At 42.3% G+C, this 26,456-nt stretch overlaps 1 protein-coding gene across 3 annotated transcripts in view; it reads left to right on the forward strand.

Annotated features, from left to right (window-relative positions):
* Cnst (consortin, connexin sorting protein) overlaps positions 1–26,456 on the forward strand; it is an 85,825-nt gene that overhangs the window by 19,038 nt on the left and 40,331 nt on the right. The window contains exons 2-3 of one of the 3 annotated variants that reach the window (XM_074048806.1): positions 17,458–17,530; positions 19,732–20,161. The exons of 1 other annotated variant lie outside the window; for it this stretch is intronic. In XM_074048806.1, the coding sequence (XP_073904907.1) occupies positions 19,783–20,161 (379 nt within the window). In that variant the 5' untranslated portion in view covers positions 17,458–17,530; positions 19,732–19,782. The remainder of the gene's footprint in view (positions 1–17,457; positions 17,531–19,731; positions 20,162–26,456) is intronic. One more of the 3 variants, XM_020151681.2, reaches the window with a different exon arrangement.

Genomic DNA, 26,456 nt, shown 5'->3' on the forward strand with positions numbered 1-26,456 from the left:
TCAATAAACCTAAAGAATTTTTGGAATTCTGTATTCTGCTGTATAATTTTGTTGTTTTAACATGAATTTACTGTCTGTCCTCTTAATTTGTGGAGTGAATTGACATCAGAAAATGTGAGTCTCATCCTACAGCTTTGCAGGTCCCTGTCAGCTGCCCTTCCACCACTTGTTTCCTTAGTCCCTTGCTTGCCACTCATCTCTGCACATGTGTCCTCCATCTTCTCAAGATGCAGCTCTTCAGTGGTGACAATGACAAATGGGACATTTATCAGAAGCTTAACACACATCTTGCTATCACTAGAAAGTCCATGATACCACTAATGGTCAATAAGACAGACATTTCATTTTAATATTGTAACTTAAGTGTAGATGTGCCTTTTTTTTTTTACGTCACTTAAAATATTTTTTTAAAACTTATATTCATTTATTCACATGTGCATACATTGTTTGGGTCATCTAATCTTACTTCATTCAAAATCTACCAAATACTTATTCACGGCTTTCTCTACTGCGCTCGCACACTGAAGGCAAAGGTTTTTGCTCCTGAGTGGCTCTGAAGCCTCTGGCTCCAGCCTAGGCATAAGGAAGAGCTTTTAAGAAGCAGTGTGTACCAGGTTACTCCAGAGGCACCTGCACACCCATGTTTATTGCGGCACTATTCACAATAGCCAAGTTATGGAAACAGCCAAGATGCCCCACCACCGACGAATGGAGTAAGAAAATGTGGTATCTATACACAATGGAATTTTATGCAGTCATGAAGAAGAACGAAATGTTATCATTCACTGGTAAATGGATGGAATTGGAGAACATCATTCTGAGAACATCATATGTGGACATTAGATCAAGGGCAAACACAACAAGGGGATTGGACTATGAGCACATGATAAAAGCGAGAGCACACAAGGGAGGGGTGAGGATAGGTAAGACACCTAAAAAATTAGCATTTGTTGCCCTTAATGCAGAGAAACTAAAGTAGATACCTTAAAAGCAACTGAGGCCAATAGGAGAAGGGGACCAGGAACTAGAGAAAAGGTGAGATCAAAAAGAATTAGCCTAGAAGGTAACACACACGCACAGGAAATTAATGTGAGTCAACTCCCTGTATAGCTATCCTTATCTCAACCAGCAAAAACCCTTGTTCCTTCCTATTATTGCTTATACTCTCTCTATAACAAAATTAGAAATAAGGGCAAATAGTTTCTGTTGGGTATTGAGGGAGGAGGGGACGGAGTGGGTGGTAAGGGAGGGGGTGGGGACAGGGGGGAGAAATGACCCAAGCCTTGTATGCACATATGAATAAAAAAAAAAAAAAAAAAAACGTGTACAGAAGGTGACAGGGCGCATTCCAAGTTCACACAAGGCTCGCTTCAGTCTGACTGACTCACTGGCTGGAAAGCGTGAGCAAGCTCCTTATTTCTGGGTTTCTGTCTCCTTATCTCTAAGATGGGAAAAAAGTGTTTATGAGAAGTCAGTGAAATAGACACAGTGTTAGGGTATCTGGTGCTCATTAAATGTTCAATATCAACAGCTATTTTAGAACAGGTTTGAATTTTAACTGCCTTTTGGGCAGAGGCAAGGAACCCAAATAGAGCATTAGAGCTGAGAGTTCCACATAAAGCTAGGACCCTTGAAGATCTGTTCTCAAAAGTGTTGGATTAAGGGTGCAGCAGGGTGGGGTGGCAGAACATGCTCCATAGAAAAAAGGGATAAGTTTCTCTAGGCTGGTGCATAAATCAGATGGTGGAATGTGCCTGCCTAGCAAGCTCCAAGCCCTGAGTTTAAACCCCATTACTACCAGAAAAAAAAAAAAAAAAAAAAGTAGCTGGGGGCATAACTCAAGTGGTAAAGTGCTTACATAGCATTCACAAGGCCCTGGGTTTAATCCCCAGCAATGCCAAAAAGTTTTTCTGTCTCATCCTAGACATCCTCTTTTTTTTTTTTTTTTTTAATTCATATGTGCATACAGTGTTTGGGTCATTTCTCCTCCCTTCCCCCTAGACATCCTCTTAAGGAGGGAAACTTGTAGAGAATTTGTAACCACGGCTGCATTAACACTGAGGTTTGACGTTCCTGTTAACGCTCTCCTTGGCGGGGAAGCAGTGTAAAAAGCTGGCCTGGTTAGCAACACCTGGCATGCCTGTGAGAGCACAGCCCTTGTGAGGGACGGGTCCTCACCTCAGCCTTGCATGGCTCCCACAGGCAAAGCCAATCACTTCAGATCTCAGGATCCAAAACCACAGTCATTCACTTTGGACGAGCGTGGCAAAAACAAGTAACGTCTAGTCTTCTAAGAACTTAAAAAATGAATTGTTCAGACTAAATGCTAAGAGTTTGGAATTTAAAATGTGGAAAATTAGGACGGCATGGCGTGCACTTCTGCAGTTGCAGCGCTTGGGAGGGAGAGGCAGGAGCAAATTCACCGCTGGCCTGGGCCACACAGCAAAGAACAAAAACAAACGAGAAGAGATTGGCCGTTTAAAGTACTACTGCAGAGACCAGAGGTGTAGCTTGGCTGTGCTTAGCCTTGTGAAGACCTGGGCTCGAGCCCCAGCACTGAAAAATAAAAAATAAAAGTACTTTATATGACTCCTAGAAATCAAAGATGATCAGAGGCGTAAACTGAGTGGACAGGTTAAGTAGTCAACTGGAAGATGGTTGCGAAGTTAGATTCTGATTCAAGCTCACATTTCAACACAAATATAAATTGCAAAAGAACTGTTAAGAGATCATAGAGTAAGAAAACCCAGAGTAGGTCTGACTGGAGTTACAGAAGGAGAGCAGTGCGGATGGGGGAAGAGGCAAAGAACAGACATGACCATCATTTTTCAGAATTGCGAAGTCTGAACGCTTAGATCCAAAAATCATAATGCATCCTAAGCAGAGTAAATAAAACTAAATTTGTACATAAAACACATGGCAAGAAATGTCTCTGGTCACAGTTGACTTTTAAACTGAAGCATGGGATTTTATGAGTGCAGGGAAATCAAGGGAGTATTTATTAAGGGCATTTTTAACTGCTTGAATTTTTAGATGGCCTTGCAACTTGCTGTATGTTATTTGATGTCATTCTTATAACCAACAAAGAGAGGCTCATAGAGTGGGTTTGTCTAAGAATTCACAGCTGTCAAGGCAAGGAGGCTATATTTGACTGAGGAGGGATAACTCCAGAGCAGAGCTTCCTGTCCACTGCTCTGTCCCTTCTAGTCTTACTTTCTTGCTTTGAAATGGAACTTCTGTACCTGTGAATGATGGGGACTTACACTCTTGCAAATGGTATTAATTTTTTTTCACTACCAGGATTTGAACTCAGGGCCTCACCCTTACTAGGCAGGTAGTCTACCACTTAAGCCACTCTGCCAGCCCATCTAAATTTTTCAATGAGATGTGACATTATCAGTTGTCTATTTTTTTCACAGAATTCTATTGCATGAATGGACCATTTTTTATTTCACCAGTTTACCTTTAATGAATACTAAGGTTGTTTTCAGTTTTTCAGAAAGTTTGAATCAAACTGCACAGGATATTATGATCCATACCTAACTAGAACTCAGCCTTTTTCTTATTTTCTTTTGTCTGGTATCTTTTTTTGGCAATACAGGGGTTTGACCTTAAGGTCTTGTGCTTGCAAGGCAGGTACTGGGTAACACTTGGGTAAACTCCTACCCCTCAGTTGCCTGTTTTTGTTGATGCTTTCCTTTGATTTTTTTTTTTCTTCAAAACAACCTTCTGTCTTCTTTTGAGGCCTATATGTGGATTTCATTCTCAACATATAAATATTAAGGCTATGAAAAATTTAAAGTATATTCAGTCAGAAATTAAGTGATTGCATAGAAATGTTGAAATTCTTTGAGTAAACTCTAAAAATAATTCCTAATCATTTTATCATAACAGTAAGATGTTATTTTGCCTTTGACTAATATACTTTTTTTGGATACCTTAATTTGATGACCAGAGGGAAAGGTAAGAACAGTCATCTAGTTGCTTTGCTCTGATTACAATCTATCATGAGGACCTGAAACAGAAATTGCGCATACCTTTCTCTTTCCAAATGGGTTCTGTTAATGTCAGTAGTACTATGAACACAGCATGCTTTCAAATGTTTGATGGCCTCTGTGTGGAAAGGAGATATCTTTTTACTCTCTGCTTTACTGTTCCTGATTTCTGTTTTTCAGAGCTTGATCATATTTGTGTGGACTTAATTTTGAGAGCATTGGTGTCTTTCTGAAGGTTTCTTGGCAACATGTAAGAAAAATTAAGCTCACCAAAATATCCACTAACATCTTGATGCTCCTTTGAGTGATCTTACGTCTTTGGGTGCTGTTTCTGTCCTGTTTTTCTTTGTAATTCTATGCTTTTCTTACCCAGTCCTATATGAGTGTGGCAACAACCACATTATATAGACTCCTACCAATAGCCCCACAGTGTATCCCCAGCCATCCCAGTCTTTCAGAAAACTTCAGCTGGGTCTTTGTAAAGCACATAGTTGCTTAAGTGTGTTCCATCACAGGGCCAGCCCCTTAGGTGTCCAAGAGGACCCATTACATCTCACAATTTGACCTTTCTTTGAAGCTTTCACAAAAATTCTCTAAAGAGATGATAAGCCCTTATTTGTGACTCTTGAAAGAATACTGCTTGCTTAGCTGGTTCTCTTTTGCAGCAGCCTGCTGATACTTACTTTTATTCCTATGTCTGAACTGGATTCTGTAGGGAAAAAGGAGAACTGTTTTCAGGGAAAACTGTGAGGTATCTGCTAATGTATCAGTCAGCTATGCAGTCGTTAATATCTTATATGTCCTCCTTATTCTTAGCAAGATGAAATTCCCAGTGCACATGCTTAAGAGTTACCAGATTTCCTCATCCTTCATACAAATCCAAAAACGAGGTTAAGTCAGGCACTGGTGATCACACCTGTAATCCCAGCTACTCAGGAGGCAGAGATCAGGAGGATCGAGATTTGAAACCAACCCAGGGAAAGAGTTCTTGAGACCCTATCTTGAAAATATCCAACTCTAGGAGAGTAGAACAGGTTCTGGATGTGGGGAAAGTGTGTGGGAGGGTGAATATGGTACAAAAACTGTGTACGCATATAAGTGAATGGAAAAATGAGACCTGTTAAAACTATTCCAGGAATGGGGGAGGGGGAAACAAAGGAGGATATGGAGCAGGTGACCTGAACTATGATATACTTGATATACTGTAAGAACTTTTATAAATGCCAGTGTACCCCCAGCACAACAATAAAGAAGAGAGTGTGGTGGAGTGCTCAAGTGGTAGAACACCTACCTAGCAAGTGTAAGGCCCTGAGTTCAAACCCCAGTACCACCAAAAACAAACAAACAAAAAGATGAAATTAGACACAACTTTGCTGGCACTGTCTTCGCTCTGCCTTTTCTATCATCTGTTACAACTTAAGGATGAGAAGCCTGTATCTGGAGGAACCACCTAGCAGACCTGTGATTGGGATGAAGGTGCCTGGTAAACGGAGTAGTTCCTCCTCCTCCTGCTTTCTCACTTTGAGTTCGTCACAGGCCTCAGCCCTGAGGTCAGAGTCTGAGAGGTGTCCTGGATTCCTGACTGTCTTGGCCTTACCTTCCACGCTGTACCCCAAGCTGTGAATTCCACTTGCAGCTCTTTGTCGTTTATGTTTCTGGTACTGTCACTCTGACCAGAATCTCTTCTCTCCAGCTCAGCTTCTCCTCTAATCCATTGTGCATATTACCATTAGCTGATATTCTGGCCCCATATTTGAGGGCCTTTAATTGGCTCCTCCCTCCATTCATGCCCCTGCAGGGGATGGAACCCAGGGCCTTGTGCACTGAGCCACACCCCCAGTCCTTTCAATGGCTTCTTGGTCCCAAATACAGAAAGTCAGAATCAGCGCCACTCACTTCTGGTTCATGGGTCAATGGCAGTCAGTGCCATCACACAAACACTACTCTTCTTTCTAGTTGCTCCTTTGCTGCTTCTCCTGAGACAGCCCCTCCATGAACTCGGGTCAGGGTGTAAGTATCATGGAAGGAGCACACACCTCAGAGCAAGGTGACACAGTGTCCAGCTGTTTTTCGCTCTGTGCCCCATCAGCATTCTCAGCTGATGGTTTAGACCAGAACAGAGGATGAACAAGGCAGCTAAATAGATGGAAGATGCCTAGAAGCCTGTGCCCTGTGAGAGAATGCAGGCATAACGCACCAGGTGGTGCTGTCCCGTGCTGGTGAGCTGTTGGGCAAAGGCACAGAGGTCTAGAAATGGATGTCACACATGGTGCTTGCTTTAATGCCTCAAGAATATCAGTACTTTCGTGAGTGTTGATGTCTCCTCTATGGTATTAGGAATGTTTGGTGGTTCTCCGTTCTTTTGTTTGGCACACATGAGCTCTATTTGCTTTTTTCTATATTTAGCTCCAAAAGCTGTTTGCCTCATTACTTATTTTCATTTCTGATTTGTTTCTGTCTCTCTCCCTCTTTATTTTTGTTGTTGTTGTTGTTTTGAGATAACAGCCCAGGCTCCCAATCCTTCTCCCTTAGCCTCCCAAGTGCTGGGATTACAGGTGTGCACCACTACAGCTGGCTTACTTGTTTCTCTTATTTTATGTAAATAGGATTGGATATTCTTAAATATTAATTCACATATTAATGAAACCAGAGTTTAGATCCCAGGCCCAAACTCCTGGGATTCCACCTGTCAGGTCCAGCCTCTTGCCCCTATATGACAAATAAAGAGATGGTGATGGTGCGGGGCAGAGAAAGGAGATTTGTTCTGAGGCCCAGGACACACTGAGGGAGGAGGTAAAGTAAACCCATCTTCAGCCATCTTCCAGGAATAGACATGAGCTTTAGCTTAAATAGATAAGCATTGGGAGCAGGGGACAGGAGTACATAATTATTAAACAGTCTTGGTCACAGGGGTGTTCTGGTGGATCACCATCTCAGTCCTTGTTTCAGGAGGGGTTCTGGAGAAGCTGTCATCTATGGTCAGGATAAACAAGTCATTGTTGGTCTGCCCTGAGGGTCTCTGCTGTTTCTTTCCTTGGGGACGGTTTTTTTTTCCTTCCCTCCTGCAACCATGTTATGGATAAGTCCTGTCCTTCCTGGATTCCAAGGAAGGTAAATGGCTCAGAGCAGAGGACACAGCTAGAAAATGGAGGCAGGGATGCCAACTGTTTGTCTTACTTTTAGTTAATTCCTGGGCCCAAGTAAGGAGTCAGTGCTCCTTAGCAAAAGCAGCTTTTAAACCCCTGTTACAATTGTTCTCTCTCTCCAGAAGTAAAAGTAACCTTCCTGAAATTCTCAAAGGCCTCGTCTGTCCTTTGTCACATTTTTCTTTGTAGCAAAGACTCTGGGGAAGAAGGGAGGTTAGGACAGGGTTTGCAGAAACATAGCACAGCTCACTTCCTATAGAGCATAAACTCCATGTTTATTGGCCAGTTTAGAAAACAGGGCAGGTTGATTATAGTAACATCTGGTTAGCTCAGCTAAAGCACTCAGCCTGTGAGGTCAAAGTTGCCTCTGTATGGACACATAATTTGCTTCATTTTGTTTGTGTCTTCCTATTAAGCCTTTAATGCTAGTTATGTGTGTGGTTTGGTTACAAAAAGCAGTGGAGAAAACAAAAACTAGCTGGACACTGGTGGCTCGCACCTGTTATCTTAGCTACTAAGAAGGTAGAGATCAGGAGGATCCGGTTCAAAGCCAGCCCCAGGGCAAATAATTTGTGAGACCCTATCTCAAAAAACCCATCACAAAAAAAGGAGTGTTGGAGTGGCTGCAGGTGTAGGCCCTGAGTTCAAAGCCCAGCACCACAAAAAAGAAAAGAAAAGAAAAAACAAAGATCTAGCTCCTGTATTGTGCCCCAATTCAAAACCAGCATTCTTCTGGATTTGGGGCGGGAACTTCAAAAGGACAACCTTATATCCTTGTTTTTCAAGATAAGACAGACAGTAGGTGGCAGAAGAAAATGCATGAATTTGCCTGTAGCAATACTTTTTCATTATTCGATGGGATTGGGGTTTGAAATCAGGGCTTCACATATATGAAGCTTGAGTCACACCTCCAGTCCATGTAGCAATATTTTTAAAGTGGACAGCAAGTGACTGCAACTTCCATATCCAATGAACTAGAAAGTGATATTTTATACTTAAAGCAGTGAAAGACAAATGGCAGAGACTTTGGAACTAAATTAAAATTAAGTATTAAAGTTAGGAGGAATCTCAAATCCCAAGAGATGAGATGATATCAGAGCTCAGGTTTTCTGATTCTCAACTCAATATGTTGCCCTTCTTACATAGAGTCAAGAACTTAGTCTTTAAGTTAGAAAAATCCCAAATCGCTAAGAGATAAGATATAGTTTAAAGTTAACATCAAGAAGGACTGTGGGTATGGTTCAAGTGGTAAAGCACCTGCCTAAAAGGGAGGAGAGAGGGAAAGAAAGAAGGAAGGAAAGGAAATAAAGACTTTTTTTGGTGGTGCTGGAGATGAAACAAACCCAGGGCCTTGGGCATCCTAAGCATGTGCTCTAACACTGACCTGAATCCACACCCAATAAACCAGAGGCAGAGAGTCTAGAAATGACATCCAGTTGTCCACATAAAGAAATGGGAAGAAAAATGGCAGCTATGCAGAATGAAGAGAGGAGAAGTGAAAGCTGGTGTTGAGACAGACCAGCGAAATCTCTCTCCAAATGGAAAACTCAGGCCTTCCCAATGTAGGTCTTCTGTCAGCTGTCATTGAGTTGTTTACATGTGAGATTGAAGGTGTACACAGCCCTGCAGAGTGGAGAAGGCTGGCGGGCAGTAGCCGGCTGTTTTAGGCCTTCTGTACACTTCCCAAGGCCCTTCTGGCACAACACCCTTCTGCTTCTCCAACACGCACATCTCTAGGAGTCTGCTTCTGTTCACTGTTTTTTCCCAAAAACTTGATTTCTTATATGCCTGGGTTTTGGGGTTACATACTGGAAATTATAGATAAGAACTTGTAGAACTAATTTGAGCCTTTGGTTTTTGTTTTTTTCTTTGAAGAGTATTTACTTAGGATTCTAGCAGGCAGGTTAAGGCAGCTCCCCTTAACCAGAGATGAGATGATTCTACTGGTCGTCAATCCTGAGCTAGTGTGCTTCTAGCTTACCTTTTCTTCTAGGGAGCAGCCCTTTCCAGTCCCATCTGAAAGCCTCTTTGTGGCAGGTCCTGAACTGAGGTTTTCCCACCAGCTCTGAGTCTATTAAAAGCTCTGCTGAGCTTTTCTGCCTCCAGCTTGAAGCATATGTTAGCTTTTCTGGTTGTTAATAACAGTAGAATTTGAGATGAGCTGGTCTGCCCTCCAGAAGTAGAACTCTTTCATCCTTTCTCTATGTTTGCTGTTGTATGTGCTTCAAATGCATGCATACACATTGGTAAAGGTGTGTGCATGTAATTTACGGACAAGCATACCCAGTGAGCAAGCGCTAGTCGGTTTCTCTGCTCATTACAGCACACTGCCAAGATGTGGGCCTCACACTCTACTGCCTTCTTCAGCTAGAATGTTGGCTCCCTAAGTGCATGTGAACTGCCTCATAGAACTTATCGTATATGTACGAGAGTAAATATCAAGTGTCTGGTAATGATTTCTAGCAGGAATCTTATATAGATTAACATAGAAACTCAAGGCCGTTACATTTAAAGAACACAACAAATAAAAAGTATTATCAGTGCTTTCATACTTTTTTGCTTAACCTATTCTTCTAAATTCTGTATATCTGAAAAACATCACAATATTGGAAACTGTTCGTCTTGTCTCCTGGGAACTAGCGATTTGATGTTTACAATATAGGCATCTGCGAATGGATGTTTTCACGTTAATTCAAAAATAGTTACCAATGGCTCGGGGCACAGGCTCTGGAGTCTGACTTGGTATGAGTCCTCACTTTGTCACATACTCGCAGTGTGTTCTTGGCCTGTTCGTTTAATGTGCTATTGCTGTTTTCCTCTGTAAAAACTAGAAATAATTATAGACCTACTTCTTAGAACTAGTATTAGGACTAAATTATACATGTAACAAGCTAAACCCTGATTCTTGGTATTCCTTAGTTAACTGTTGATTACTGTTAACATTAGCATTGTATTCCAATAATGCAAACTATGTGGTGAGGCCCTATAAAGAAAGGTTCTAATACATTGTTTTTGTCATTATGTTTTCAAAAATTAACATTTTAAAATGAAGTAGTTTTATGTGTATATTTAATGATTATATGGAATTGCTTTATGTTTAGTTGTGTAGCAAAATGCATGTGTAAGACTCTTGGGTTTGATCCCAAGCACTACCAAAAAAAATCATAAGATAGCCATGCTCAGTGATGCCTGCCTGTTGTCACAGCTACTTGAGAGTCTGAAAGATTGCTTGAGTTTGAGGCGAGCCTGCAAGAGTCTTTTCTCAAAAAAACAAAAAGGGCCCGTGTGCCTGCACATCCTTCTGCAGAAGTGAATTTTGCCTTGAAAACAAAACAAAAACAGGGGGTGGTGGTACCTACCTATAATCCTGTCAGTCTGGAAGTTAAGGCAGGAGGATCTGGAGCTTGAGGCCAGCCTGATCTACATAGCAAGAACCCGTCTTAAAAAGACCCTGTAGCTGTACAGTGGCTGCACAGTTCTCCCCTGTGGTCAGTGGTAGAGCAGTTGTCTAGCATGTGCAAGACCTTGGGTTCCACTCCAAGAAATGACAAAAACCAGGTTTCCATGAGGAAATAGTAAATATATAGCAGTAAACATGATTTATGACTTTTATTTTCAAAAGGGTGATTTATGGTTTAAAACAAAAGATACGTTCAATTCTTAGATTCTGTTGGTTGTGGCTTAAAAATAATGACTGCAGTGTACTTCACAACAAAAAGGTATTTGAGTCCAAGTAAACACAGCATGTGTGGCCTAGGTGAATGATTTCCTCCCCTAAACTTACTGATTTCCTTCTGTGTGTGTCATTAACTCTGTGAAACTAAAGAAAGTGCTTGTGGCTGCTGATAAAGTCATATGCAAAGATTTGCCTGGTCTTTATCTTGAGGGGAGGAGCAGACTTACAACTTTCTAGGAACAGTTTGAAGTAGAAACTCAGTCACTCTGGAGGAGAAACAGTTTCTTACTACTTTTGTTTATTAATTATAGAGATTGGCTTCTATTTTGTTTAAGTGAAACATTGCGTGTGTCTGTGTATAAGAGCAAAGGACAGGGGAGGATTACTGTCGGCGCACTACTAACTATACCTCATTGAGGCCAGGAACTGCCTTGTGCATTTATGTAGTGGGTTTTAACTCAGGCCCGCTGTCTTGAGTGGAGCCTGTGACAGAAGGGAGGGCTGAGGAAGGAGACAATTGTGCTTCCTGCCCTTTTGTTTCCGCCTTAAGGTCAAGCAGCAGTCACACAGTTTCAGTTTCTTCCTATCTTTAAGCATGCTTTCCCTGCATAAATAAAGCCACATTTTATGTTTTCTCAGTTAGCATCATCATCACATTTATTTTTCATTTCTCCTTTTATATTTTTGAGGTTTTGTTATATACTTTGTCTCATTTTTATCCTCCTTACTGTACAATATATTTTCTCTTCTTCTGACCTTTCTTATTAAAGGAATAATAATGCAATCTGATTCACTTTTCTTTTGAAGTTTCTAATTGAACCCAGGGCCTCCTGCATGCTAGGCAAGTGCTCTACCTCTAAGCTACTACAGCCCTGATTTACTTTCAGTTACTCTTATGTAGAAATCAGGTCTTTAGAAAGGCTACTGAGAGGCTATCTTGCTAGTTATAATTGCTATGCAACTTATAGAAAGTGCCAAGAATGTTTTCAATATGAGGAAGTGACAGAAAGGGACGTGATGATCCTGGTGTTTCCATTCTGAAGATAGGAAGTAATATGCACAAAGCAACTGTAGAGACATGCAGTGTCTACTTCCTTCAGTAGGTGTTTATGTTGTTGTATTATGCAAAGTGTGATGTCTGTAGTCAGGAAATGAATGTGGCATAACTTGGGTTAGCAAGAGTCTGGTGCAGAGTGATTCCCTGTGAGCTAGGACTTCTGCTGACTGTCGGTCCTGTCACAGAGAGCAGCCTTGGCCAACAGAAATGTAGCACCAGCCACATGTGGTATTTTCTAGTAACCACGTTTTAAAAAGCTTTTGAAGAGTGAAATTTAATTTTTTTTGATACTAGGAATCAAATCCAAGACCTCACACACACTAAGCACATACTCTTCACTGAGCTATACCCATCACCAACTGAAATGAATTTTAATAATACTTTATTCAGCCTGTTGTTTCAAAAATATTATTTTAACATGTAATCAGGCAAGATCAGGAACATTCAGGGTAGTATGGCTGAAAACTCAAACTGTAATAAATACTTAAAATTATTGAATTCTTTCTATTCATACTAATTTATTGGCATGCAGTATATATTTTATAAATATAGCACATCTCTATTTGGACAGTTTTTGTTAGAAATGCTTGTTTCTGATTTTCTTGAATGTTCTATTCTTTTTTTTTGAGATGTTTTCACTATGTTTCTCAGGCTGGTCTTGAACCTTGAGACTCAAGCTATCATCCTGCTTCAACCTGTACAGTTTTTTCTTGAAATGGTTGATTCTGGGGGTTTTGTTTGTTTGTTTGTTTTGATAGTGGTCTCACTATTTTGCTCAAGGTGGTTGTAAACTCCTGTACTCAAGCTGTCCTCCTACCTCCACATCCTCAGTAGCTAGGACTAAGCCATCGTATCTGGCTTTATCTGTTTCTTTTTCGTGTTTTTGAGACAGGGTCTTGTTAGTAACTGAGGCTGGCCTTGAACTCACTGTGCAGCCCAGGCTGACCTCAAACTCATGATCCTCCTGCCTCGGCTTCCCAAATGCTAGAATTATAGCCCTATGTCACTACACCTAGAATTTGATCTGTGTTTTGATTTCATAAATTTTATAGGTGAGAAAGGTTCACATACTGAAGTTGTTCCAAAAATACTTGAGGTTTTTCAATTATTGAATCAATATCCATTTTTAATTTTAACTTAATTAAAATCACATAAAATGAAATTTCATTTACTGTGTAAGTGGTCATTTCATACCACTTTACCCTTTGCCATCTTGCTCACTAGCTATGTTCCAGTGCCTCTTATATCTCATTGGTAAAAGTAGTTTGCTTGGATCAGAGCTGTCATTGTTTAGACATGTTACCTGTAAGCAATGGTCAGCAGAGCAGCAATCAAAATTGTGCAAATTTGTATTTTCACTTCCTCAGTAGTCACGTGTGGTTAGTGACTACTATATGAGATAGCGTTGTGTAGAATAAAGCTGGGATAGCATTGTGTAGAATAAAGCTGACAGCTGAAGTTGTCAGCTAAGGAACCCTGAATCAAGGGTGGACTTTCAGTTATCTTTCCAGATAAAAGGAATGAGAAGAACTGTTGCACTAAAGTCACGAGGACTGCATTTTAAAAGAAGCTCATGTTGGAGTTTTGTGCACTATGCAGTCTTTCCAGAAAGCACATGGAGATAACCACAGCCTTCTATGCTTCTCAGTGGTCCTCAGGTTGAGATGCTATTGGTTCCTGGAAACTGCCTTCTGTTGTACTGTGTCAGCACTTGTTACTGATAAATTAAATCCATGCAGAGCTTGACCAGTATTTGAAAACTATGAGCCAGGCACTGGTGGCTCATGCCTGCAATCCCAGTTACTTGGAAGGCTGAGAATGGTAAGATCACAGCTCAAGACCAGCCTGGGCAAAAGTTCAAGAGACCTAATCTCAACCGATAGCTGGACATAGTGGTATGGGCCTCTCCTTCCAAGCTATGCAGCTGAGATCAGGAGGATCATGGTTTAAGGTCAGCTTGGACAAAAAAAGTTTATGAGACCCCATCTCAATGGAAAAAAAGCTGGGCATGGTGGCTCAAGCCTGTCATAAGGTCCAGGCCAGCCTGGGCAAAAAGCAAGAAGCTGTCTCCAAAATAACCAGAGCCAAAAAGGACCAGAGATGCAGAGACTTAGTTCAAGCAATAGAGCATCTGCCTACCATTCAAACCCCAGTACTGCCCCAAAAAAGGAAAGTATATGCAATAGTATTGAATGCAAAGAAGAAGATATCAGTGCTCCACACGTTTTGAGTTTTAAGAAACCTTTGTTTTAGTTATATAGATGTAAATATTTTGTGTGCACGGGATCTCGAATGAAAAATAAAGTTGTTGCTCCTTCCTTGTGCTGCTTGATTCTGCTTTCTGTCTGCTGTGATGTGAGCTCTCTACCACCTGCTCCCTACCATGATGCACTGAAAAAAGAAAATTGAAGTTGTTACTGTAGGCACAAGTGTTTTGAGAATCATTCCTGTGAGGCGTAATTTTGATTGCTGGTCTAGTCAAGTTTGTCTTTACACATATGTGTCTAGGCAACAGATCATCAATTAGAGAGAACTGTAGGTTTACCAACGGGCTTAAGTGGTATTGGAACATATGTAATGAATGCCAAGTTGTGCGAAATGACAATGATAGAAAGACCAGCATACGGCCATGCTGACTTTCTCCCCCTAGTTCTGCATGGACCAGGAGGAGACAAATTTGAATTTGGGTTAACAGAGTTTCTGCTTTGTTTGGTCACTGTCCTTTGATTTTGACTTTAAATTGCCAAATTCTAGTTTGGAGGTCAGTGTTACTTCTTAAGAAGAAACTTGGCTTCTGAAGGTAGAAGTTCAGTGTTTTAGTGTGGTCAGTATGAGTTAGAGAAAGATGGTAGGTACCCAGAGACTCCACTAAAATAGTGACTAGTATCTGCTTATTCCTGAAAGTTATTTAAAACTTTTAGTGACACTTGGTGTTTAGTCTCACCGCACACTGAAGTGTAAGGAAATTAAGTCAAGTCTTCTGTGAGACTGAGACTATGCTTTTGGTGAAGTGCAGGCTTCTTTGTTAGTCTTAAATGATTTGTTCGATTCTTCCTCAGAGCCCTGTAGTTTTCATGCTTTGCATGAGCCTTGCTTGCATGTTTGCCTGAGATTCATAAGCCACAGTGTTGGCGTGCCGAGTGGAATGCTGTCTTGCCTTGAGAGGCTGGGAACCCGGGCGGCAAAACTTGTTAGAGCCATCACCACCATGGCACAGCAGGTGTAACTGCTGTGAGTCTGGATGAGGACTCTCCAGAAGAGAGCAGACAAGTGAATGTAGTCTCAGGTGGGCAATAAATCCCAGGCCCCATGCCCTGTTCACATATTCTGAACTGCTGCTACTTGACTGGGCCTCATTCTTCTCCCCCATGTGGGAGGAAGAAGAGACAAATATGACATTTGACTTGATTATATTTTTTGATGGGTTTGAACTCAGGGCCTGGTGCTTGCTAGGCAGGTGCTCTACCACTTGAGCCATACCTCCGGCCCATGACATTTTACTTGTAACTGTTTCCAAAAGCATTAGAATTCTACTGATTAGATAACTCCATCTGGGTATTGCCTGTAATCTCAGCTACTTGGGAGGCAGAGATAGGAGAAGTGTGGTTTGAGGCCAGCATAGGCAAAAATTTAGCAAGACCCCCATCTCAATCAGCGCACCACTGGTGTGGTGGTGCATGCTGTAATCCCAGACACATGGGAAATACAGGTAGGAGGTTTGAGGTCTGAGGTTGGCCTCAGTCAAAAAGTGAGATCCTCCCTAAAAAATAAACTAAAGTATAAAGGACTGGGGTGTGGCTCAAGTGGTAGAGCAATTACCTAGCAAGCTCAAGGTCCTGAGTTCAAAACTTAGTACAGGCTCATTCCTGTGATTCTAGCTACTCAGTAGGATCTAGATTCAAAGCCAGCTCTGGCAAATAGTTTGAGAAACCCTATCTCAAAAATACCTAACACAAAAAAAGGACTGTCGAAGTGGCTTAAGTGGTAGAGCACTTGCTTAGCATGTATGAGGTCTATGAGGCCCTGAGTTTAGGCCCCAGTACCACCAAAAAAAAAAAAAAATAAGTTTATCATACTGCTTAAATTAAAGTATTGTATTAAGAATGCAAACAGAAGCCAAATACTGTGCAACAGATTCCTTATCTGTTAGAACTGGGTCAGGGTACACATGCAAATCTGTGTGTCTGACTTTCTACTTCCCTACTCCTTCATGTGTTCAGTAAGTATGAGGCCAGGCTAGACATTGTGGGGAATAAAACTTAGGAGTAGGTTGAGCATTCAAGTGGCTTAAATCTAATGTCACTTATGTGGAAGTCGATAGTGCAAAGCAGTGTCTGGGAAGGACTGTGGCTGAGACAGTGCTGCAGAAGAGTGCATCAGGTGTGGTCTTCTTGATGGGAAGGTCAGAGAAGTCAAACGGAGTAAGTGACTTTCCAGCCAGGCCTGGCTGCACTTGTAAATGGTCTTTTTATATATAAATAAGTAAGTAAGTAAAGAAAGAAAGAAAGAATCCACATTAGAAAGTTGTTAAATTTCCTTTTGAGAGTTAGTTTGAGAGTTAAATTGATTGTGTCAGCACAAAAGATAAAGTGTCTGGAGACCCAGAGAAAGAAGTCCCTCTGCACTGAGTAGCTGTTTCCTTAGATGGTATGTCCCACTGTCCAGAGACCACAGAAAGAAGAACGTGAGCTGCATGGGAAGTGGCATGCTGTGTGGATCCGGCACTTTCCAGGCAAGAGAGCAGCATATTAAGGGACTCTTGGTTCTTAGAGGCAGGTCCTCTCCAAGGGACACATGGTGCTTGGCTGGGTGTGCCACAGCTGGTGTGTAATGTTCCTTCAATGACTGTTAGCACTGTCTGTAGAGCATAATGACTGAGAGTGGCCTCAGGACCATAGGTGGTCCAATTTCCATTCTAGACTTACTAGCTGAATGACTTGACAAGATTCCAGTCTTGGCTTCCTCATCAGTGTAACAGGTGAAAGTACCTACTTGCTGGGATAGTTATGAGAATTAAACACAGCTGTTGACCTCAGGGGGCTGGGACTTGACACTCAACGGAGCTGCAAGCACACATCTGGTGAGCTCTAGTCACTGGTTTCCAAATCTCTTTGTCTTCTAAAAGGGTGCTCAGGACCCTGGCTTTCACACTGCAGAAGCTGAGTGAGATGTACCCGTCCTGAGCTAGTGACTCAGATTTCTCATGAGGGCAGTTGGCGTGTCTGTTATCCAGAGCCCGCTCATCTCTGGGTTGTTGGGAAAAGCTGTTTCTGAACCTGCAGTGAGGCTGAGGACCACTTGATAAGTCTCCCTGTGCCCAGTGGCACCTGGGAGGCTCTTGGGAAGTGACAGCTCTGGGTGAGCATTTGCTGGGGGTCAAGTCCTCATCTAGGTCCTTTACTTGCAGTGCTGTCCAAGCATCAAAACCACACTATCTGTACACGTCGGAGCACACCTGTAATCCTGGCATTCGGGAGGCGGAGGCAGGAGGAGTCAAGGCCAATATGAGTCACCTAAGGAGCTCAAGGCAAGCCTGGGCTACACTGTGAGACCCTGTCTCAAAATAATTTTTTTTTTTTTCAGTGCTGGGGGTTGACATCAGGGCCTACATCTTGAGCCACTCTACCAGCCCTTTTCTGTTACGGATTTTTTCCAGGTAGGGTGTTGTGAACTATTTGCTCAGGCTGGCTTCCAACCTTGATCCTCTTGAGTAGCTAGGATTACAGGTATCAGCCTCTGACACCCAGCATTCAAAATACTTTTAAAAATGGCTCGGAGTGTAGCTCAATGCTAGACTCTTGTTTAAGAAGTGCATGAGGCCCTGAGTTCAAAACAAAAGTTTATACAAAAACAGATAACACCTACTCTTTGAGTTTTGCAGAAGAGGAAATTGGGACTTCTGCGTACTGGAAAACAAGTGTAAGGTTGCACAGACAGCTTGCTAGAAGACAGAGGTAGCATTTGAACCTAGGTCTGCCTTTCCTCCCAGCCAGTATGCTGGACTGCATAGGATCCCAAATGAGGAAGGCCTGGTTTCTGGGCCAGGTGCCCTTCTTTCCAGGTGATCCTAGTTACTGAACCCCTCCAAGCTTAGACACTGAGCCCTGCCCTGCAGGCTGCTCTTGAGAACTAGAAAACACTTCCTGAAGCAGCCAGCACTGCTTGAGGGTGAGGGAAGGAGACTCGGCCAAAGGCCTTGGTCACTGTTTTGGGCTCTAGACTGCTTTCTGTTTCCACTGTCCTGTGCCCTGGCACATGACCTCTGGGTCTCCTGCAGGTCAACCATAAAGCACCCTATACTTGCAACCATAAACACATGTTGGGATGCTTCTTGATGACTTAAATTAGAAAGGAGCTGAGTATATTTACAGTGTCATAGGCCCAGTGGAGATAAGTAGTGTATATTTTAAAGAAAATGATACCAGGCAGATTTCGATGTTTTTAGTTTGCTGAGCAATGTTTTTATGTCCAAAATTAAATAAGATACATGGTACAGTTAGCGTAAAGTTAATATTGTATGCTTTTTTTTAAAGGAATTTGTATATTGTTTGCATGTTTCTAAAGAGTAAAAACTTCTATTTACTCATTTGAAGAATTTTTTAAAGTCCTATCACTGAGGATTTTTCAGAATTACTTCAGTATTTGGCCAAGACCCAAAATTGTATTTGGCAAGCATAAAAATATCTAAATCTGGCGGGCATAATTTTCTTTAAAATGTAATATGTTTAGGTGGTAAGGAGAAAAAGCGACTGACACAGGGCTTGCGATCTTTCGTAGATCTTTTGTTTGCTTGCTTGTTGGATTTTGGAGACATGGCCTGGCTATGTTGCCCAGGCTAGCCTAAGACCCTTAGGCTCAAGCTGTCCTCCTGCCTCAGCCTCCCCAGTGTCTAAGACCATAGGCCCTTTGGTAGATCTTGAAAATGTTAGCAGTGTCCTTGGAGCACATTTAGTTTTCCAACTCTGCACTGGTCAGCCTATCAGAACCCTCCCTTTTTAAAATTTAATTGTTTACAACTGTTTTGTTGGCAAAATACTAACAGTGCTTTCCAGTGACTTTTTCAGGAAATGAAAGGTACAATGAGACTATAGTACAATGTGACCACCTCAACTTTCTCATGTGTGCTTTTCTTCAAAGAGTTTTGAAACAGTGTATCTTTTCACTTGTGGACATTGCTACTGTTCAGCCAAACAATAACTAAACTGGGTGTGGTGGTACACCTGTAATCCCAGTACTCAGGAAGGCAGAGGCTGGAGATCTGCCTCATGAGACTCTCTCTCAAAAACAAAATACAAACAAAAGGGCTGCTGAGGACATGACTCAAGTGAGAGAGTGCCTGCCTAGCTTGCAAAGGCCTGGGTTCAATCCCTAGTATCACACATGTACTTTTATAACTAGCTTTAGTTTCTCTGGCAAGTATTTAGGGATAACATGAGTGAGTGATTTTAATAGATAACCTATGCAGTGAGTAAATGTTTTTCATTATGTCAGCAGTCCCAACCTGATGCATGTTAGAATTATGTAGTGAGCTTAAAAAACATACCAGTAGCAGATCTAGAATAGAATTTGGGCAGCCCCTGCCCCCTACACACACACACACACACACACACACACACACACACACACATCCCACCCACCCCCCACCCCCCCAAGGTACAGCCAGTGTTGAGAGCCTCTGTATGGACACAAGAACTAAGCAAAATTTGGGTTGGTTGCTGGAGGGAAAAGGAATGAATCTGTCATTTCTGTCTCTTCCTAATTTCAATGAAATGATTCAAGAGAAGCGGGAAATCAGAGACCACCTTGAATCCCCAGAGGTTAGAAAATGAAGTCGCTTCTTCCTTTTTGTCTTTGTAGACATGGAAGGACTTCAGTGAAACTTTAAACAGCTCAACAAAGGATGCGCTAATGGATGACAGTGACACTCCTACAGATGATCTGCAGATAGAACCACAGGACGGGTGTCATCCTGGTGACAGCGTGGAAGGGACAGTAGCACACGTGCCTTCTGCGTCTGATGAAAATGAAAACCAGTTTGATGGGGGTGGGCCTTTGCATCTGAGCAGCAGTGACAACACAATGGGGAGGACTAAAGGGTGTGAGCAAGACAGTCTCAACAACAATGAAAGCTGCCTGGCCAGCTGTGCACTGGCCACAAGTGAGAACTTGGAGAGCATTCCCTTTGAAGGCCCCAAACGGGGACAGGCCTTCTCGGAGGAGGACAAAGCAGTACCTGGAAAACGAAGCACAAGAGGCAAAAGAGGCACTGCAAGGAGGACCCCACCAGGTATGTTAAAACTGCCCTTGACCGTCCTTTAATAAGAAGCAAGCTCCTTCCCGTCCCAAGCTGCGCACACTGGGCTGCGTCTTGCCTGTATCCGTATATCCTGGACCTAGTTCTGCAGCAGCACATGCGGACCCAGATGTGGTATCCATGCGTGTGACTTGTCTCCACAGTGTTTGTGTGTGAGTATGTCACACTTGAACTTAGGGCTTGGGGCTGTTCCCATTCCTTTGCTATGATACACAGTGCTGAAATTGACATTCTTTGCCAGTTTCCACACTAGACGTATTAAATATTATAGTCTTCCTTTATAAATGTCCCCATTTTATACCAGTACTAGCCTTACAATTTTCCTTCTGCTATCACTATGGCTTTGGGTTCTAAGCTGTGAATTTCTGTGCTAGTGAGGCCTCTTAGGATGTTCCAGTCTCTCTGTAGGTGAGTAATAGAAATGAATGCGGGCTCACATGCATTATAACCCAGTGCTTACAGCAGTTTAATTATTGTGTATTCCTTCGGTTGCGCAGTAATTCAGAGTATGTCCCACTTAGTACAGTTCGGCAGTGAAGTTTGCAGCTATGGACTTTGGAGCCTGTGGAAAGAGGCAGCCTCTGGTAGTCCCTGGTTACCTCTAGTTGCCTCTGGTCACCTCTGGTCAGAAGCACTCCATGCTGGAGTTGCTGAGTGCAGGATTCCTCAGTGTGACACATTCACCCGAGCCACCAGCTTCTGTGCACCTGGCACTAGTGAACGACGACAAAGGTCTCCTTGTGCCCTCTGCTCCCCTAGGCTTCCTTGACTGATTTTGAGATGCAGTCAGTCACTCCATGTCCTGTTTTTTGTTTGTATTTTTGTAATTTGAGTAAAACACAAAACTTTACAAATTCTCATTTGTACAATAAGATAATTTGATAAATTTTTAATGTAATTTGGCTTTTTATATCCCTTTGTCTTTTCCTTAGTTGAGTTAAAATACATAATTTCTGACATGGGATATAAGCACATTTTTCTTAAAATATGTGAGGGTAAAAAGATCATGTTACATAAATGGATTTATTCTGTAGACTTTCATTCAAGGCACACAATTGTGCTTCTAATCTTATTTTTCTGTGGCTTTGAGAACTGATACCTAGTTGCACACCTGTAAGGGTCAACCATGTTTGAAGTTGTTTAGTTCTTCTGATCAGTTAGAAGATATGTGTAGAGTCACTATCCCTTCATCCATTTGAATTACAATTAATGAAATTCAGATAAATAAGGTGAGTTTAAAGAGTAAAAAAATCTAATCAGGAATTATAAAACTTGAGTTCAGATCTTGGTGATTTTTTGCTTGTTTTGGCTTTTTTTTTTTTTAATGTATTCTTCCTGTGTTGCCCAGGCTGGCCTTGAACTCCTGGGCTCAAGTGGCACTCCCACCTCAGCATCTGAGTGCTGGGAGCCCAGGGGCTCAGCAACCGAGTGGTGAGACTGCGTCTTCTTTGATCCAGTGTATGTGCTATGTGTGCTGACGACCATACCTGTAAACCTCAGGGCTCCTAAGCTACCGCTCTAACTTCTGAATGGAGATGGGCTCCACTCCATTGAACTTCGTGAGTCACCACCAGTGCATCCACAGACATTTGTATATTTAAGGGCTGCATTTGTTTTCCGGTTTCGTTATTAAAAGGAAGGTATGTTCGAGTAGGTAAAAGAATTTTAAACTGCATGGAAGGAGTCTTTGGACCTGGAAGGAGCCTGGAGAGCTGTCCTCGGGAGTCCATTGGCTGGGACCCTTCTTCCAAGGTCGTCAAGTCTGTCTCCCGCTAAAATCTCCATAGTCAATGTTAGCTTGCTTTTGTCATTCCAAAATGAGACCCCATAACCATTAGCAGTCACTTCTCATTTTCTTCCAGCCATCCAAGCCCTAGACAATGACTTAATTTTGTTTTCTCTGTGAATTTGCCTACTTGGACATTTTGTATCAATGGAGTCATACAATAGATAGTCTTTTATGACTCATTTCTTTCATTTCACATGTTTCCATGGTTCACCTATGCTACATGTTATATCATGTATCAGTACTCCATTCCTTTTTATGGCCAAAAATATTCCATGGCATAGATTACATTTCACTTATACATTCCTCAGTTGATAGGCATTCAGGTTGTTTCTACTTTCTGACTATTGCAATTGATGCTTCTTATGAACATGTGTACAGGTTTTGTGTGGGCTTGTGTTTTCATTCATCCAGTTATATGTTGCTAGAAGTTGAGTTGTTGTATCATAAGGTAATTCTGATTAACTTTTTGAGGACTGCTGAACTATTTTCCAATGCAACTGTACCACCAGAAAATGTATGACAATTAAAATTTCTCTGTATCTTTGCCAACATTTGTTAGTATTGGACTTTTATTATAGTCACAGTTTTTTTATTGATATGTAATTCACATACCATAAAATTCACCTTGCTAAAGTCTGCAGTTTGTTGGTTTTAGTGTAGTCACAAAATTATACAACCACCACCAGTTTCTAATTCCAGAGCATTTTATCCCCTCAAAAAGAAACCATGTACCCATTAGCAGTCACTCCCCATTCCTCCCTTCCCTCAGCCCCTGGCAACCAGTAGCCTGTAAGTTTGTTATGGCTGTAAGAGACGAGTTTAGATGAAGTGTCTGATGACTGCCATGACAACATCGGTTATTTACCCAGCACCAGTTGCCACTGTATCTAAGACTTTGACAAGTAGCTCAGCAAATGTCAGGAAGCCAGAGGTGGGTAGCACGTGGAAACTGGGAAAAGAAGCCCCTTTTAGGCAGGCGCTCCACCACTTGAGCCACTCCACCAGCAAGAAGATTCTTCTAAATGGACTTGCCATTGCAGTGTCCTGGATGTTTCACTGGAGGCCTTCACAGGTGGCCAGCTGGGCAATGACCAAAGGGCTTAAAGCTACAGGAAGGCAAACCTGGAAGGGACTCCACCTTGTACAGTGAGACCTCTAGGCTCCAAGAGTGGCTCTACCTGTTCTTCCCCATTGGTCTTAGACCGGGAACTCCTTTTCTTCCTTGTTTTTAATATCTGTAAAGAGGGCTGATCCTATCTGAGCAATCCTGTATGTAACCAGTTTGTAAAGTACCCAACCAAAAACACTTGCTTGTAAATGGAGGTTGTGTTCAGGTGTTTCACAGAAGGGTTTTGTAAGTGACACGTCTGGGAGCAGAGCTCAGCAAAATTGAGAAATTAACTTGACCTTGAGTCCCTCTTAGTTCTTTGTCAGTAACGTCCTTAACTTCGGGTTTCTTCTTAATAAATATTCTTTTCAGGCTTTCCTGAACATATATTCCTAAAAATATACTTGTAGCTTTATCTTATTTTAATGTTATCTGATATCTAAACTAATTACTAGTGATGCCATAAAATACTAATCCCGGAGGCATACTTGTATTTTACATATCTGGTTTTGGCCATAGCAGCCCCATTATAACTGGCCTCCAAACTCAAGTGCCTCATGGAGGCTGTTGGCTGACATCTTGCTAGAGTTCTGGCCAGTACTAAGGTAGTTGGGAATGATGGGGACTGTGGTTAGTAGTTACGTACATACACTACCTGTGTGCATTAAAATAAAACACAGGGGAGGAACCATGTGCTGGGGCTGATGCTTAGAGATCATACCCCACTCTGTTACCAGCTAAGTAAGTGGACAGCTTCTTCACAGACTCCTCATTACACATCCAAAACCTTGAATTCTGCTCACCTTATCTCTGCTCCTAGCAGATGTTCCAGCTCTTCTGAACTAGATTTCTTTCTTTCCTTCTTTCGATGGTATTGGGCTTTGAACTCAGGGCCTCAGGCTTGCTAGGCAAACTAGATTTCTCTGGAAACTGACATCAGAAGTAGCAGTTCTCTTTTTGCTCCTCCCTCATCAAGGGTTTTGTAAGTGAAGATAGACCTCCCCTCCGAAAGTAGCTAGTCCCTGCAAAGGAGCAGAGTAAAAGAGTTCCTGATTTATACAGTCAAATAAGCTTAGAATCAGAAGAAACTTCAATGCCTGACCAAAATGCCCTTGTGGAGGGAGCCCCAGTATAAAAACGTATTCATTTTCTATTGCTGCCACAACATTTCCAACAGAAATTTATTATCATACAGTTTGGGGTTTTGTTTTTGGCAGTACTGGGTTTTGAACTCAGAGCCTACTGCTTGCACCACATCCCCAGCCCTTTCTGCTTCATTATTTTTTTTCTCAGACAGGATCTTACAGTTTTTTGCCCAAGCCAGACTGAACAGCAGTCCTCCTACCCATGGCCTCCTTGCAGCTGAGATGACACATGCACTTACGTGCCCACCTTTTTTATTACTGTTGAGATTAGGTCTCTATAACTTTTTGCCAGAGCTGTCCCACAATTGCGGTCCTCCTGATCTCTGTCTCCCAAATACCTGAGATTATGATGTGAGTTGCCATGCCTGGTTATTGTATAGTTCTGTGGGTCAGCAAGCTGACATTGTTTTCCCCGGGCTAAAATCAGATTCTCAGTGGACAGAATTTCTTTCTGGAGACTCCAAGGGAGAGATCTGTTTCTTTGCCTTGTTGAGACTTCCTGTGATCCTCTGCTTTTGGCACCTTCCCTCCATCCATCCATCTTCGGAGCCAGCAATGGCTTGTCAAAGCCGCCTATCAGCCATGTTGAGTGCCTCTTCATGGAGCCTTTGTGATTACATTGGGCAACCCAGATAACCCAAGGATCAACTGCTGAACAACCTTAACTCCATCTGTTACTTTACTTCCTCTTTGCCATGTAATGTAACATTCACAGGTTCTGAGGATTATCCCAGTTATCTCTGGGAGCCAAGCCATTATTCTGCCCACCACAAAAATATTTTATTAAGGTAGACTAAGATGACTTTACATAACAGAAGAGTTCTTCACTTCAGAAAATGTTTCATTACATTTATTTGAGCCTGTCCAGGGTTCCTTAGTCAACAGATATTTACTGAGCATGGGCCACAAGGCAGTGCAAACTTTGTGGTGAACCTGCCTGTCCGTTCTGTATTTTTAAATGGAAGTGGAGGTCTCTTGCGTGACGGCTCACCTGACTACTGAGGACAAGCAAGCCAGGTAGAAGGCTTCCAGGAGGAATTGATAGCTAAGCTGAGACAGGACAAATAGTGCAAGTCAGGTGAAGGAGATGGGATGAAAAGGAAGGATGTCAGAGCTGCAGACTCACCATGGGCTGAGCCTAGAAAACAAGGGCAGCACACATTGCCTTGGCAACAATCAGTGCTCACTTGCTGGAGGAGAATGAAGGGAAGGGGTGAGTGAGGGGAAATCATAGCGAGTAGGGTGGGAGAGAGGCTGAGTCTTGGGAGACTGACCAGGTCCAAATGATAAAGCTTTGTTATGCTAACCAGTTTGAACAGACAGCGACATGACGCAGGCTTTGCATTCTTGCAGCAGTTGCTCAGTCTGAAGTGTGCACAGTGGGTTGGCATCATGGAAGAATTTAGGTGATGGAACCAGTCAAGGGGCTTCTGCGAAAACCTCTGCTGGGATCTGAATTGAGGAGTGGTCTGAGCTGTGGGGCTGTTGGGGAGCTGCACGGGGGTGGAGGTGACAAGAGGCTGGATCACCAGGCCATTCTAGAGGCCCCCTGACACAGTCTCCAGGAGAGCCTCTTTTTCCAGTTTTTTTTTTTTTTGGTACTGGGGTTTGAACTCAGGACCTCAAGCTTGCTAGGCAGGCAGGTTCTCTACCGCTTGAGCCACTCTGCCACCTCCTGAGTCTCTTTCTCATTGTCTACTCTACTCACAGTTTCAGTCATGCTCTTAAAACTCGTATCTAAATAAGATAAGGTAAAAAAGGAGAGAGAGAGAGAGAGTCACTGTAATGCAGCCTCTCGAATGCTGTCCTAAAACCATGTCTCCATCAACATGAAGTAACATCATGTGTGGTTTTTAAGTAATGTAAAGTTGTATGTGAAGAAAATTAAGAAATTTGCACTCTAAATTCATGTGAGTATTGCTAGAGCCCATTTTATGGGCTATATTAAGACTGTCTGAGAACATCTAGGTATTGATTTCCCAGGATACATCTTAATGGAGCTAATGGGAGCCTACCTCTACAAGTGGGGTTAGGAGCCTGGGCGCTTCTCATTGCCTTAAAGTCAGACTCTCCAGTGGGAGTGCCCCTAGTCCTCCCCTTTTGTTTGTCATTTTGCTCCAGCTTTTTGCTGGACCCTGATCCCTATAAAGAGTGCATGTCTTATCTTCATTTGTTTAAAATAAACGTGTCTAAGTGTCTCTCAAGGATTTCTTATGGTCTATGTTT

This window comes from Castor canadensis, chromosome 11 (assembly GCF_047511655.1).
Source record: "Castor canadensis chromosome 11, mCasCan1.hap1v2, whole genome shotgun sequence".
NCBI lineage: Eukaryota > Metazoa > Chordata > Mammalia > Rodentia > Castoridae > Castor > Castor canadensis.